A 15,729-nucleotide genomic window follows, 5' to 3' on the forward strand; every position below is an offset into this window, starting at 1 on the left:
TGTGATGGTTTGTATATCCTTGGACCAGGGAGTGGCATCATCTGAAGGTGTGGCCTTGTTGGAATAGGTGTGACCTGGTTGGAATGGGTGTGTCACTGTGGGTGTGGGTATAAGATCCTCACCCTAGGCCTGGATGTCAGTCTTCCACTAGCAGCCTTTGGATGAAGACAGAACTCTCAGCTCCTCCTGCACCATGCCTGCCTGGATACTGCCATGCTCCCACCTTGATGATAATGGACTGAACCTCTGAACCTGTAAGCCAGCCCCAATTAAATATTGTTTTTTATAAGACTTGCCTTGGTCATGGTGTCTGTTCACAGCAGTAAAACCCTAACTAAGACAGCCAGCATCATCACAACTTCTTATATGGCATCCCCAAAGATGTCGAGAAGTCCAGGAAGCTGGAAATGATATGCAGGTTAAGTGCCCAAGGTTTCCTGTTGGGTACCACATGCTTCTCTAAAAGGCTTTAAGGGGGTCCAGAAGCAGGGGTTTACCTCCTAAGCTTCTTTGTCAACACTAATTCCATGACCCAACAGGGATACTGTTGTCCAGGCCCATGCCCAGGAAGAAAGTGCCTCTGTAACCAGGGTTGGTAGGACCTGCAAGCTTGATATTCAAACAGGCTCCCAGACCTTAGAAAGTCCTCAGACCTTAGCACAGCTGATTCCATGATGGAAGTACCACTGGGGCCATAAAACTCTGCACATAGACAGCAGTTCCTGTCATAATAAAAACAGAGACCTAATCCATCAAATTCCATAGTTCTGGGAAAGTCCCTAAAAGTAGTAATCTTGCTTTTTGACTTCGATAGTTCTTCTAGCTAACTGTTCTTGCTAACTGAAGTGTGTCAATACATGATATAGTTGTTGGTAAAAGCTCACCCTGAGTACAGCTCAGGACTATACTGGGATTCTGAGCACCCAGTGTTGTCACCAGCCAGCTAATAAAGCTTCTATTGGCTTAAATCTATATCTGAGTAGTCTTCTCTGGTGAATGCCTCACATCTCTAATGGTTCCACCAAGCTCCCCAGCGACCCGACCTTGAGACACCATGGGTCTCAGATCCCCTTGGAGCAGAGAAGAGGATGGGAGTCAATGAGGCTTCTAGGAGATGTGCAACCTGGAGACTTTTCAGGGCCCTAGGACTCCCTTTGATCAACCTCTGCCTTAGGACACAAAGGAGCGTGGCTAACCCAATGTCTGGGATCCAGATGAGATGTCACCAAACTCCCCTGGTTTGTTCAGCTGTGTGAGTGTGTGGTGGCTGCCCCTGGCTGTCTTTATTGTGTGTCTTTGTGTCTCTGTCATTTCTGTTGACTGGAGAACATCTAAAGTGGAAAAGGAACAATCCTGCCCATCATTACCCCCATTCCTTCTTCCCTCATGGCCTATCATTTCCCTCAGACTCATAGACAGTGGCCGCTGCTGTTGCTATGGCAATGCTGGCAGCAATGGTGGCCATGGGGCCCACCTAAATCTAGACTCTAGGCTTCCCCATGCACAACAAGCTATCCCCATTCCCCTGTTGGTGGGGGCCAGTATCATGGGCTCTGCAGCAGTTGACACTTCAGCCCTAGTTATGGGGGAAAAAAACTTTTTAAACACTCAGTGCTCAAGTAGCATAGACCTGGGCCATCGAAAAATTCTGCTTCCAGCCGGGAAGCCCAGTTAGATTCTTTAGCTGAGGTTGCTCTTCAAAATGAAGAGGATTGGACCTCCTCTTTATGAGACAAGGAAGTCTGTGTATATATATATATATATATATATATATATATATATATTTTAATCTAGTTGTTTCTATGGCAGTCAGTCAGAGATAATTAAAAAGATTTAGCCATGGTTAAAAATAGCCTGCGAGAAGCTGGGGGGAGGATGGGAGGGAGGAGAAACTGCGGTCAGGGTGTAATATATGAGAGAAGAATAAAAACAATTCAGATTTGGGGGATAGGAATAGAAAAGAATGGATGGATGTGTAACACAGGATACAGCTACTTTTCTGGCCAGCACTAGACAACTGATTCTTCATCCCTGGGTACCTTTCTGGACATCTACCAAGAACAAAGGATAACTAGGAAAATAAAGAGGGGACCTTTAATTAAAACAAACAAATAAATACCCCTAAAAATAAGGAGACAGGAGAGAGACATGGAAATCTAAGAACCAGTACCAGTCTTTGTTCTCCGCCCCATTCCCCCACCCCACCCCACCCCACCCCACCCCCATTAACTATTCTACTTCAGGCCTTGGCTGGATCATGAATCCTTCTACTTCTAGCTCTTACCATAGGACCCTGATAGCCCACCTGCCTACTTAGCTGTATAAAACCAAAAATAAAATCTGTCAAACTATTAGTGCTAAGGAGACAATATAACCCCAGAAGAGTTCATGATCTGACTCATGCCCATAGAACCAATGAGGAATGTAGCAGGCTCCCAGGCTGTAGCACAGCTGACATCACACAGCTGACATCATGATGGAAGCACCACTCAGCTGGGAACCCAGCACACAGGCAGCCACACCTGTGACAAAGACCCTCCTCAGCAGAAAACAGCTTCAACACCTTGCCCTGCGTTTTTTATATCCTCTCAGTGTCTAGAATGATAATTCCCTGCTGAAGGACTACACTTCCCAACCTTCCCAGCAGACTACAGGAGTCATTCTCACCCTATGAGAGACCAAATTCCACCTTCTCTAGATGTCTTAGCTATCCACACATGTGGATGACAAGTTGCCCCTCACTGTGAATAAACATGGTCCTGCCTATGGTAAGACCACACCTTTCTTTCTCCTTCCCACACCTTCTCTCCACCTCTCCCCCTATCCCCCCCCCTCCAGCTGTTTTTAAGTAATCTGACTCTTGGGAAGACAGGGATTGAGCCCTGACGGCTATAGGCCTGCCACAGGAAAGGAATCAACCTTGGGACCCATCATCAATGAGACGGGCAGAGAACAAGGTGGTGGCATGGGCATGTAAGGAAAAGAAAGTGTTTGAGCCCTGCTGTGGTGACACTCTGCAGCCAGTCTTTGCTTTTGTGGGTTCTTCTTTTTCCCACACTTTAGCACCCTAGTTTTTCCCCCATCTCTAAACAAGGAGAGAAAGAAGGATAGAAGGGAGAAAGAATCTAATCTGAATCTAATTTCTTTCTTCTAGTGTCTTCTTTGAACACGACTACTAACAAACCACAACCAGTCCCCACCCTAACCACCAACCCACCATGCTTGTCAAGGCCCTAGCATTTATATACCCTCTGAAAAGTTCCCAGAATTCCAAATGTCACACAATCACAGAAACTATCTGCAGCTGGCAAAACCACGCCTCTGCTAGAGCACGAGGCAAATCACAGTCACCTGCTGCGAAGCAGCCCCACATCCCCATACCTAGGATTAAAACAAACAAAAAAAAAACCCAAAGTATTCTTATAATATTTCTGTGGGTTTTTTAAGAAACAAAATTCCAAAATTGTCACACACACAAAAATCACTACACCACACAGTATGACTGACCTTGTCTTGGCTTTTTCCCTGTCCTACTCAGAGAAAGCTATGCCAGATTGCCTTCCTGCTTTGGCTCCTGGGCCTGTGACCTTGGCTGGCCTACGGTTTCCTGCTATGGGGGATAGTTTCAACTTGACAGAATGTAAAGTCACCAAAGAGACAAATCTCTGGCCATGTCTGAGGAGTTCCTAGATTGAGTTAATTAAGATGGACAGCACCTTGGGCTTGCATCCAGGACTGAAGCAAAACGAGAGAGTGAGCAGAGCACCAACAATCAATCCCTCTCCACTTCCTGGCTATAGCCAACAATCCCTCTCCGCTTCCTGGTTATAGCCAACAATCCCTCTCCGCTTCCTGGTTATAGCCAACAATCCCTCTCCGCTTCCTGGCTATAGCCAACAATCCCTCTCCGCTTCCTGGTTATAGGAGCAGTGTGAGCAGCCACTTCAGGCCTCTGCTGCCACCCCTTTCCCACCACGCTGACCTGCACCCTCAGACTGAGAGACTAAATGAACCCTTCCTTCCTGCAGTTGCTGGGCGCTGTGTCCCCTCCCACAGAGTAACTAAAGCACCTGCCCAGAGCTGGCACTGCTATCTGTCACTTCTCTTTATGGAATGGTCACTAAGCTGAGCTGAGCTGAGCACGGGAGGGGGTGGGGAGGAGACACCTGACACTTCAGTGCATTTAATAACACCCTGGGACAGAAAATTCCACTCTTGACAGAGAGCCTGGGACACTTTTTCCCCAGAGGATCCAGCAGTATCCAGCTAGTTCTGCCACTGATCCCCTGAGCGGTGGCACTGTGCCTGCCTGCGTGCGTGCGTGCGTGCGTGCGCGAGCATATGTGTAGCTCATGTTCCAGGACATCTGGACTCTAGCACTGTGTCAAAGGGCTGGCCTGGGCCCCCGAGTGTCACTGAAGAGTACACAGGAGATTAGAGAGCAGGAAGATTAAGGAGCAGGAGGTATGCCCCTGCAGCTGGTGGGAAAGCATGAATATCCCAAAGCAGCCTTGGGACCCTGAAAAGAAGGCAGCTGCCCTTTCAGAAGCAGCAGATACAGGCTCTAATGGAGCCTTTCTTGTTTGTGGTACCTCACCTTGCAGGGGGTCAGAGGCTAGAAGCAACCCCAGCCAGAGCTTTCTCAGGAAATGCAGGACCATAGAAGCCTCTAAAACACAAACAGGTGGACCCTGTGATCATTCGCTGAGAGAACAATTTACTCAGCACCAAGTACCCTCTAAGGCCTGGGGACTCCCTTACTCCTAATGCTTGTTTTTTCCCAGTACCACATTAAAGTTTATGTACTGCCCCAAGTTCTTGGATCTAGGACATCAAGGAGACTCATCCAGACAGGTGTCCTTGTTACACTAGCTACCTTGCTGAGCTATGAACATTGAGCCACATTCTAAAGCCACACATATGCACTGGGACAAAGGCATTGTCTGGACCACTCCCATGGAGAGTTAGCCAATGGCTGGGAGGGAGGTGGGGCTCTGGGGGATGATAAGGCTCTCTGCTTTGAGCTTGGCCAAAAGAGACACGAGAAATTCTCAAGAGGTAATTTGGGGTTGGTTGGTTTTGTGTTGTGTTCTATTGTTGTAATAGGGTTTTTAATACTCCTGCCTGGCCTGAAATCTACTTCACAGACAAGGCTGGTCTCAAACACACAGAGATCAGCCTGCTTCTGCTCCCAAGTGCTGGAATTAAAGATGTGCATCGCTGTGCCCAGAGCTCTTTTGCTTACACATCATCTTGATGTCATAAGTGCTGACTATGAGGAACTGAGCCTTCTCTAGGCTCACATGAGAGCATTGGCCTCCAGACCCCAGCTGTAATATAGTGCCTCTGCAGTCTCATAGTCGAGAACTGTTTTCCCCATAGACTTGAAATAGTTACACTGCTCCTGCAGGCTGGTGGGAAAGATGAAGAAACAGTTTTTCTGTGTATCCCTGGCTGGCCTTGAACTCACAGAGACCCACCTGCCTCTGCCTCCTAAGTGCTGGGATTAGGGGCATGCACAACCACTGCCTACCTTGCTATATTTTTTAAGGGAGTGTTTTGTTTTCTTTTTGTTTTTGAGATGGGATCCGTATTGTCAGGGTTCTCAAGAGTCACAGAATTTATGGGTAGTCTCTATATATAGTAAGGGAATTTGTTGATGACTTTCTATCTGCAGTCCAACTCCCCAACAATGGTCAGCAGCAGCTGTGAATAGAAGTCCAAGGATCTAGCAGTTGCTCAACCCCACAAGGCAAGCAGGCAAAGAGAGCGAGCGAATCTTCCTTCTTCCAATGTCCTTATGTAGGTAGGTCTCCAGCAGAAGGTGTGGCCCAGATTAAAGGTGTGTGCCACCATGCCGGGATCTGGGACTTGCTTTGTCCCAGATGACCTTGAACTCAGAGATCTCCCTGTCTTAATCTTCTGGGATTCATAGCCACCATGCCGCAAGAACTCCATGCCAAGATCCAGGTCAGAAACTTGTATCTCCCACCCTCCAGATTAGGATCACTGGTGAGCCTTCCAATTCTGGATTGTAGGTCATTCCAGATATAGTCAAGTTGACAACCAGGAATGGCCACTACAGGGTCTCATTGTTCAGCTTGGGCTTGCCTAGAACTCATTATGTTGTCTAGATTGGCCCTGAAGTCATACACAGAGATCTGCCTGCCTCTCCATTGTAGTGTAAGGAATTACTGGGTTTTGAAACAGGTTTCCACTGAGCTGATCTGGAATTCACTGTATAGGTTAGGCTAGCCTCAAAATCCTACCAAATCTTCTACCTCAGGCTCCTGAGTATTGGGATTACAGGTGCATACCGTGACACTCAGCGAAAATATTCCTGAAAGTCATTCAAACTTATGGGGGAAATATCAAGTATTAAATGCATGAGCAGATGCATGGCTTTTCCAACCAAAGCAAGCAAAACTCTAACACTCACTATTGTAGGGCACTATTAGGTTGTATGGGGTTTACTTGCTCTGTGTTCATGGTTACAGGGCAGCATGAACGTTCGAGAAAAATAGGTTCTGTTTCAGTATGAGTCCAGAGGGAAGAAATCAATAACAGACAGCCATGGCCTTGAGAAAGGTGTCAGTCCCCCTGGTAATTAACTACACAGCAGCCTTAGAAGAAAGCTGGAGAAACCCTGGGTTTGCAGATCAGTGGGTGGGAACCCATTACCCAGGCCCAGCAACCCGAGAGAATAAAGACATGTGCTAGTGTGCTGCGTACAGGAAACTTGGGCAATCTAGAAGCAACACTGCCGAAAGAGGCTGTGACCTCTCTCTGGCCTCACGTGGCTGCTTAGCCTCACCCTTCCCAGGCCCCAAAGCTTCCTCCACTACGATACACGCATTCAAAATCCACAGGAGACCAACACATCTCAGCTGCGACAGCGCTCAGGCCAGACGCTCTGCTCGGCTGGCTGCCTCTACCGATTCCTTCCGAACTTACCAGACTTGCGGTGTGGAGCACACACGGAGCTCCTGTGCGCTTCCTTTCCTTGTTTACCTGGGTCCATCAGGATGAGGGGGCGATCCAGTAGCAAGGGACAGATTCTGACCCTGGCTGGGCGGCCATACTTGCTCACTTCCTGTTGATCGGCTCGATCTTCCTACACTCCTCCAAAGCCTGCTTGCTCTGGACCCACAGACCACACAACCAAGACTGGAAATAGCGTCTCACCGCCAGCCTGCTGTTCTGGAACACACAGAACGTGACCACAACCCCACACATGCCAGCTCCATGCTGCTCTCTCTAGCATGCCTGTTTCCTTTCCAGCTCCACGCTGCTCTCTCTTTCTCTCACATGTCTGCTTCCTTTCCGACTTGGCTCCTGACTCTGAAGTTTACCCTGTTTACCCTTTACCCTCCTGGTCTCTTGGTCTAGCTTCCTCTCTCCCCTCCCCTCTCTCCTCCCACAGCTCTGGGTCATGTCCACTCTGGACTCTCCCAGATGTCCCCACCTCTGGCTACTCTCTCCAGCATATCTACAGTAAACCTTCTCCTCCACTATACCTCGAAGCAGCCATGTCTTTTCCTTGTTTATTTCCTTTTTTTCCCTCAGTAGTAGAATTTTAAGAAAGCATCGATCTAACATATGGTTAAAAAAAATGCCCTTGGGTATAACAGAAATAAAATGGTTAAGAACTACCAACCAAAGACTTTAAGGTGTTTTCAGTTTTATGTACCCTTTAAAAAGAATTTGGCAGTATGGGAGCACACACCTTTAATCTCAGCACTCAGGACACAGAGGCAGTCAGGTCTTTATCAGCCTGGTCTACATCAAGAGTTCCAGGCCAGCCAAAGCTACAAGGCTGCATAGTGAGACCCTTCCACTTCCTCATCAGCTGCCCACACTGAAGAGATGATTTCAGATTCCCTCTGTAAACCTTCCACCCCAACTCTGTTCCAGGTTTTCTGTGTCACCAAGAACAGGCGCACCATCGGGAAGAATCCTCCTTGACTTTCCCACGGGCCCTCTCTTCTGGTGGCAGAAGTGACCCAGTCTTCTCCAAGGCTCCTGTACCCCATTCTCCCTGGCCTTCTCATCACCTGAGCATCCGGTGATCCCTCCTCTCACCTGCACATTCTGCTTTTCCCTCTCTTCTGGCTCACTTCCATCACCACTGAAACACACCACACATCCCTCCCCTGAAAAGCCAGACTTCTCTGGAACCTGAGATCCTTTCCAGTTCCTGCCCTTACTGTCCCACAGTGCAGTCTCCTCCCCGAATGGTCTACAGTGGATGTCGACACTGCTCCCTCTTCCCCTCAATACACAACCCACTTCAGTGTGCTTTGAATCCATGAAGCACTTGAAGTTGACTGAAACCTGAAGTTACCAGCCTTAGCCCCATCCCCAACACACTCTGGCCACCCACCATCCCAGTGGCCTCCTTTGTCCACGCTGTGCACTCTGGTGTCACCCTCTTCCTAGAATCACCTCTTCTGGCTCATCTTCTGGGTTTCTTCCCACCCCTCATGTTCTTCTTCCCTGATTGGCCTAAAAGTGAGTGTTGTATGAGGTCATTCTGGCCCCTCCTGTCCTCTATCTTACGATCTGTCTGTCTGATTGATATATATACAGAGAGAGAGAGAGAGAGAGAGAGACGGAGAGGGGGGAGAGAGAGAGAGACTCTCAATATGTAGCCTAGGCTAGCCCAAACTCACTATATTGACCCAAACTCTAGGTCCTTCTCTGTTCCCTTACCCGCCCAAAATTCACATTCATAGTGGCATAGTGGTTGCGAAATGCTTCCTTCTCTGACTGCCTAAATGAGGTGGGGCAGCACACCTCCCTTGGTTTCCTAATGAGGGCTTCTCCTATTAGAGAAGCCATTAACAGTTTCTAGAAAATTGGTCTTATGGCTGAGACAGATCAATAACAACATGACTGATTGCATGATTCTGCTGTTCCTATCTGTTGCTTCAAGTCCTGGTTAGCATTTTAAAGCAGAGCCACCACATCTTACTGAGAGTGCTGCTAGCAATGTATTCAACTCTAAGTTCTGTGAGTCACTCAGGACTCCGTGTCAATGAGTACGGTATCAAGCTCATCCCACAAGGAAGCTAGGAGGGGGAAAGGAAGTAAGATCAGTTCTGGAGAGGAGGAAGGGGAGAGCCAAGAAGGGTGCACAGAGGGGAGAGCCAAGAAGGAAGGGATGCACAGAGGGCAGGACTGGGCCCTAAGGATCCTTCTCGCTGGGTTGGGTATGGGTTAACAAGAACACCTCTAAACCTACTTACCAAGCACGCCCATCCAGATGACAGTCAGGGATCCACAGAGATGTCTTTGTGTCAGTGTCCACGCAGCCTACAGACAATCTGGGAAAAGTGTCGATACCAGCCTTGCCTGGGAGTTGAGTGCGCAGGCCCTCCTTTTGCAGGGAGAGTGTGGCATCGTGATGTAGAGAGCTTTAGGACAGACAACTCCTCCATATGTGAGAAGGGCATCACGCCAATTGCCTCAAGGTGGTTCTAAGTGTGCCTGGCGAGGGGTAGCACCCTCACAGGCACTCCTTTGGTTCAGTTCAACGCCATTCAAGGATAAGGGGGCAGTAACGAGGTGATGAGGGAGCGCCATGTGAAGTCCTGAAGACATGGAAGTCACAGTGACATGGAGGGCTTAACACTGAGCAGCCTATCCTCTGAATCATAAGTAAGAAGGGAGCCTAGCAGCATCCAAGCGTCATCCACTCACCCAGCCAGTGTTTGCTGAGCTTCCGTGTGGGGCACAGCAGCATGCTGGGACACAGAAAGGACACAGACCTTGCCTCTGAGGGTGCTCAGTGATATCAAGTGAGTGGGCATGGCACATGACAGCAATTCCTACCTCCTCCAAACCTCATAAAGGTCGCTGAATCACGACTGTGTACCTGTAGATGGCCAAAACTAGAGAATGTCTTGGTTTATATGCACATGAAATACTAATCACAACAGAAAAGACTACATTTTAGACCTAAAAACAAGTCTGAAAAACTAAATTTTTAAAATAATTTATCTGTATGTGCCTCTGTGTGTGTGTGTGTGTGTTCATGTGTGTATGTGTGTAGGGACCACATCATGCAGGTGCTTAATAGAGGCTAGAAAAAAGGTTACTGGGCCCCTTAGAGCTAGTTATGGTAGTTGTGAATCATCCAACATGGGTCTATAAAGAAAGTCCCAGGTTAGCCAGGTTCCAAAAGGGAGGAGAGAGAATAAAAGAAAAAAAAAATTCAATAATGTGGTGGTTTGGCCCCCATAAGTTCATGTGTTTGAATGCTAGGTTCCTAGTTAGTGGAACTGTTTTGGGAAGGAGTAGGAGGTGGGGCCTTGTTGGAGTAGGTGTGGCCCTTGTTGAAGATGTGTCACTAGAGGTGACTAGAGGCCGGCCCAGTCTTTCTCTATTGTAAGCCCTCAGCTGCTGCTTCAGGGTCACTCCCGCCTGCCTGCTGCCATGCTCTCCTCCATGAGAGTTTAAATGCTGTGTGCTGAGCATATCTGTGTGCATTGTACTTTGTAAGTACTGATTGTTCAAATTAGCACAAAGATATCCATAATGCATGGTGCAGTTACTATATTAGAATGTCGTTAGGCAGCAATTCTTCAGCTTTATTTATATAGCAGAGAATATGTATAGATATATATCATAGAGTATAGATATAGATTAGATACAGAGATAGATATAGCTTCCATGGTTTGGGATGTAAAATTCCTAATCTAAAATGGAGATGGTTAGGCTAGGTGAAGTAGCACTAAGGAGACTGAAGCAGGGGGAATCTGGAGTGCAAGGTCAAATGTAACTGCAGGGGCTGGAGAGATGCCTCCGTGAGTGCTTAAGCACTCTAACTGCTCTGCCAAAGGACCTGGGCTCAATTCCCAGCTCCACAAAGCAACTCATAACCGTCGGTCCCAGAGGAATCCATAGCCTTCTTTGGCCTCCATGGACACCAAAAAGCACACGTGGTGCACACCTATACAAACATCCAAAACACCCACACACATTTATTTGCAAAAAGGCAACCGCAGGTGCGGTGGGCACAAACCTGCAGAGGCAGAGAAATCACTGCAAGCTCTGAGGCCAGCCTGGCTGGTCTACATAAGTGAGTTCCAGGCCAGGCGCAGAAAGACGACAACTCAAAACAATGGCAAGAAGTAAGTATCCAAACGGGGCTGAGAAACGCCAAAAAGCTCAAGCCAGAGGCGCTTTTGCGGTCGACACCATGTCTACAAGAAAACGGTTTTTCGGAAGCACATACACAATGTGTACAGCAGTACGCACTGTTGCTGCGGAAAGACCGCCATTGCCGCCTGGCACCGTTATCTATGCCCGAGGTCTTCTCCTCCGAGCCTGCCAACCTGGGCGCCTGGCTGAAGGAACAAACTTTTGGTAAGAGCAGACGGAGCGCCTCACCGCTGCCCGAAGCCTCGACGCTACGCCCCCTGGTGGTTCCTCAGCGCCGCCGTCGAACGAGCCAACCCCGGATCGGTGTTTCCGCGGTAGAGCATGCGCATCGCAGAGCCCGAGGCTTCCAGCCAATCAGAGAGCCCCAGTCCAGTAAATCCTTCCCTCTGCACTACAGGAGGCACGGCGGCGAGTCCCGTGGCACCGCGCGTGCGCACGCTGAAGGGGCGGGGCTTCCTCGGCAAGATGGCGGCCGCGGCCACCGGCCTGCGCCAGGCTGCTGCTACGGCAGCCAGTACCTCGGTGAAGCCCATTTTCAGTCGCGACCTGAATGAGGCCAAGCGGAGGGTGCGCGAGCTCTACCGCGCTTGGTATCGAGAGGTGCCGAACACCGGTGAGAGGCAGGGGTGCATTCGGGGCCCCGGAGGCACCTGTCCAAGGTCTCTCGGCCGAGCTGAGGTCACGTAGTGGGACAGAAACGAGCCCTAGGCTTCGGGGGAAGGGGGTCACCCGAGCCAGAGTGTCCCACACCGGGACAGGGCTTCCGAACGCCCTAGTCGCTTTGGTGGCCTTTGTTCCTTATTTCTTATGGAGCCCCTGGGAGGGGCGTCCGCGGTCCCGAGCTAGCCCCGGGTGCTTCTTGAACCCAACTTTACAGTTCCAGAGAAGGGTCTAGATGCCCATTCGATTTTGTAACTAAAGTGGCGAAGGGCTTTAGCAGTTATCTGTTACCTAGTCTGGAGAACAAACTGCATCACGAGAGGGAAACGACTTGACCAAGGTCACCCAGTAGCTGCCTGCTGCCTTTTGAAGCCTCCAGACGAAATGGCCCCTCGGAGCTCCCCAGCTTTGCTCACTAGATCAGCTTGCCCCAGAATTTTGAAGTCTAACCCCCCTACTGCTGCAAAACACGCCTTTTCCCGTAGGTGGGAGAATCTAGTCTGTTCACCTGAGTGGCGGGTGTGAGTCTGCAATCTTGGTTGTCTCGCTCAATCCTGCCACTGTAGTGGATTTTAAAAGGGGGTGAGCGAGAGTTCAAATGACCTACAAATGTCAGGGACATCTTTGGTTGTTGAGTAGACATGTATTTAACTTGAGCTGATCTGAGGGGAAAGGCGTTTTCCAGTAACAACAGCTCCACAGCACTCCTCAGCACTGCTTGAGAGGCAGCCACACTGTCCTCAGATTCGACCTTTATTAGCTGTGTGACCTTGGGTAAGATTTTTTCATCGGTATTTGCTCATCTGTGAAATGGCCATAATATTGTCTTCCGGGAGTTAAAAACAAAAAATCCATGCCCACCTCAGGCTGGAGTTTACCAGACAGTAGTTATAATACTGCACCCTTCAGTCTCTGGGCCTGATGCTTCACAAATCCTAAGATTCTGAATGACGGGTTCTGTCTCAACAACACAACAAACTTGTCTCAGTTTGTCATTGTACAGTTCTTTCCTGAAATCCCTGTGTGCGCACTGACCTTGGTGACCGCTCTCTCAGAACCTAGCGTAGTGTTCACCATTTCTGCAATCACTGAACTGGAGTATAACAAAAGATTCAAGCCTGATTTAGACACAGCATGATTTTATCTGTGTTTTTGTGACTTTTTGTTGTTTTTGTTTTTCTGAGACAGCGTCTCACATTGTAGCCTTCGCTGGCCTGGAACTCAGAGCCATCTGCCTCTGTGCTACCACACTGGGCTTGTTTTTGTTTTTGGGTTTTTTGCTTTTTGGGGGTGGGGGCTTTCTTTTCTTTGTTTTTTTGTTGTTTTTCAAACAGGGTTTCTCTATATAGCCCTGGCTGTCCTGGAACTCACTTTGTAGACCAGGCTGGCCTCGAACTCAGAAATCCACCTGCCTCTGCCTCCCGAGTGCTGGGACTAAAGGCGTGCACCACCACGCCCGGCACTGTTTTTGTTTTTGTTAGGGTTTTGCCTCAATTCTGGGATTAAAGGCATCTGCCACCATGGTTGGCTGATTGCAGTTTTATAGATCAGAGTGGACATGTCACAAGAGTGGCCAGTGCACAAGATATCTTCATTAAATGAATATACTGACCTCTGTAACCAGAATGTTTAACACCTAGTGGTCCTTTTGTATCCTTGGTGTCCTCAGCAAATCTGCCGAAGGCTGAGTGTCAGGGGATGGGTGACTAAAGTCTGCTTTTCTCTTTTGAAACAAGATCTTGCTGTGGATCCATAGCACCATACAGCCCATAGCAAACCTCCAGCTTGTAGGCTGGGTTTACAGTCCTGTTACCACTAAGTCCAGTTTACAACCTAATCTCCAAAGGACACCCATGTGGCACATTAAGTTCAGTCACCTAAGTTTGTGCCACTGTTTAGCCACTGACTTAATAGATTGGTGAATACTGTGACTTTTAATTTTAAAATGTATTTTATTACTTTTAAAATCGTGTGCACGTGCGTGCGTGGTGCATGCATGCATGTGTGTATGGGAGGGTGCAGGTAAATCCAAATGTCAGCAGAGGCCAGAGGCATGGGTGGGTCCCTGGAGCTGGAGTTACAGGGTTTTTGAGTTGCCTGACATGGTTGCTGGGGATTGGAAAGGCAGTATGTGCTCTTAGATGCTAAGCCATCTCTCAGCCTCCTCCCTTTTTAAGGGAAGAGAAGTTTATTGTGTTCGGTTTCAGTCCCTTATATGGGAGTGGAAGTGCAGGGTGGTGTGGCTCATGGTTCCACAGTGGCAGCCTTGTATCTTGTTTGCAGTCATAGGTGACTGTCCCACTCTCAGTTAAGGCCTAGAGTCTGTCCTTCCCCAAGTTGTCTGATGGTTTGATTACAGCCTTCCCTCCCTGTGCAGACTCTTAGCAGCACCCCTTAGCTGCTAAGATTCATATAGTACTTACAACCTACACTACATTATTTTACAGAGATTTCAACTCTGGTGCCTTTATTTTTGCTGGTTATTCCATATAAAAATAATATGGTAATATATTGTATATCCCATATAAAAACAATATTGCTCAGTGATGGAGCCCTTGCCTAACATGTGCAAGGCCCTAGATTCTGCCCCAACCTGCTCCGCCCATACACAAAAAGCAAGGTAGGTACACAGCCTCTCCAGAGGCCCACTCAAGAGCACTGAGATCCAGGTTGGGCTGTTTAGTAAGGCATGTACCCAGGCTAGGGTTGGGCTATGCGGCATAAAGTAACTGAGCCACTTGTACACGTCCAGTGGTCACCCACTGATATAAGCTTAAAAGATCTGATTAATACAGTCCGGTTTTCTCTTTAGTGCACTTAATGCAGCTGGATATCACGGTGAAACAAGGACGGGATAAAGTCCGAGAAATGTTCATGAAGAATGCTCATGTCACAGACCCCAGAGTGGTTGATCTGCTGGTCATTAAGGTAACTGACCCTCTCTGGCAGACTTAAAAGATCCGCTGGCTTGTCCTGAGCCCCTGAGTCTTCAAGTGAATACCACCTCCATTAAAACCAGCTGCAGACTCAGCAGCTGCCATGTCTCCAAGTTCAACTTGGAGGTCCCCTTTTTTCTTTTTAAAGCCAAGGTCTCACTATGTAGTTCTGGCTGTCCTGGGACTTGTTCTGTAGACCAGGCTAGCCCTGAGATCCACCTGCCTCTGCCTGCCAAGTGCCAAGATTAAAGGTGTATACCACCATATCCCACTTGGATGTCTCTACTTTTGAGAGTCCTGGGCTGGAACCACACATCCTCTTGCCTCAGCCCTGAAGGGGGATGGGGGGGGGGGACACACACTGCAGTGTAAAGTGTAGGAAGTGCCAGCTCCTATAGGATGCCACCCTGGAACACACTGTCTCACCTATCTGCAACCACAGGAAGGCAGCGTGGCTCTGGGTATGGTTAATGTACGGTCATTAGCAAGTCCATGCCAAATACAACACAGAACTGAACTTGTGTGCTGTGTTCCTCATTTAATGGCTGGAACTGACTACTTTTCCTTCATGTACACAGGGAAAGATGGAGCTCCAGGAAACCATCAAAGTATGGAAGCAGCGGACACACGTTATGCGGTTTTTCCATGAAACAGAAACACCAAGGCCAAAGGATTTCTTGTCTAAGTTCTATATGGGCCATGACCCATGAGGTCACCTGATGGCAAGGTGCATGTTAATATTTAATTAGAGTATAAATAAACTCATTATTTGATGGTTGGTTGTGATAAAATTGCACTGGTGAACCCCTTTCCTGTGGTCTCTTTTACTTCTTGCCTGAGTGTGGAACCTTTGTGTACACACACACCATGTTGATGCCCCTGTCCTGGAGATCTATGTTGTTTGCTGCCAGCTGACTCAGACCCTTGCATGGGGAAGCAGGAAGGGATGGGAGGCTCTATCCAGATT

The 15,729-nt window shown here is 48.5% G+C and overlaps 1 protein-coding gene across 1 annotated transcript; it reads left to right on the forward strand.

The window, feature by feature from the left end:
• Positions 1–11,587: 11,587 nt before the first annotated feature.
• Ndufa6 (NADH:ubiquinone oxidoreductase subunit A6) lies at positions 11,588–15,570 on the forward strand. The gene is made up of 3 exons (XM_021183751.3): positions 11,588–11,779; positions 14,639–14,754; positions 15,341–15,570. Exons 1-3 carry the CDS (start codon positions 11,632–11,634, stop codon positions 15,470–15,472), a joined length of 396 nt encoding a protein of 131 aa, XP_021039410.2. The 5' UTR covers positions 11,588–11,631; the 3' UTR covers positions 15,473–15,570.
• Positions 15,571–15,729: the final 159 nt, after the last annotated feature.

This window comes from Mus caroli, unplaced genomic scaffold (genome assembly GCF_978045245.1).
Source record: "Mus caroli unplaced genomic scaffold, Mus_caroli_1 scaffold_16, whole genome shotgun sequence".
Lineage (NCBI taxonomy): Eukaryota > Metazoa > Chordata > Mammalia > Rodentia > Muridae > Mus > Mus caroli.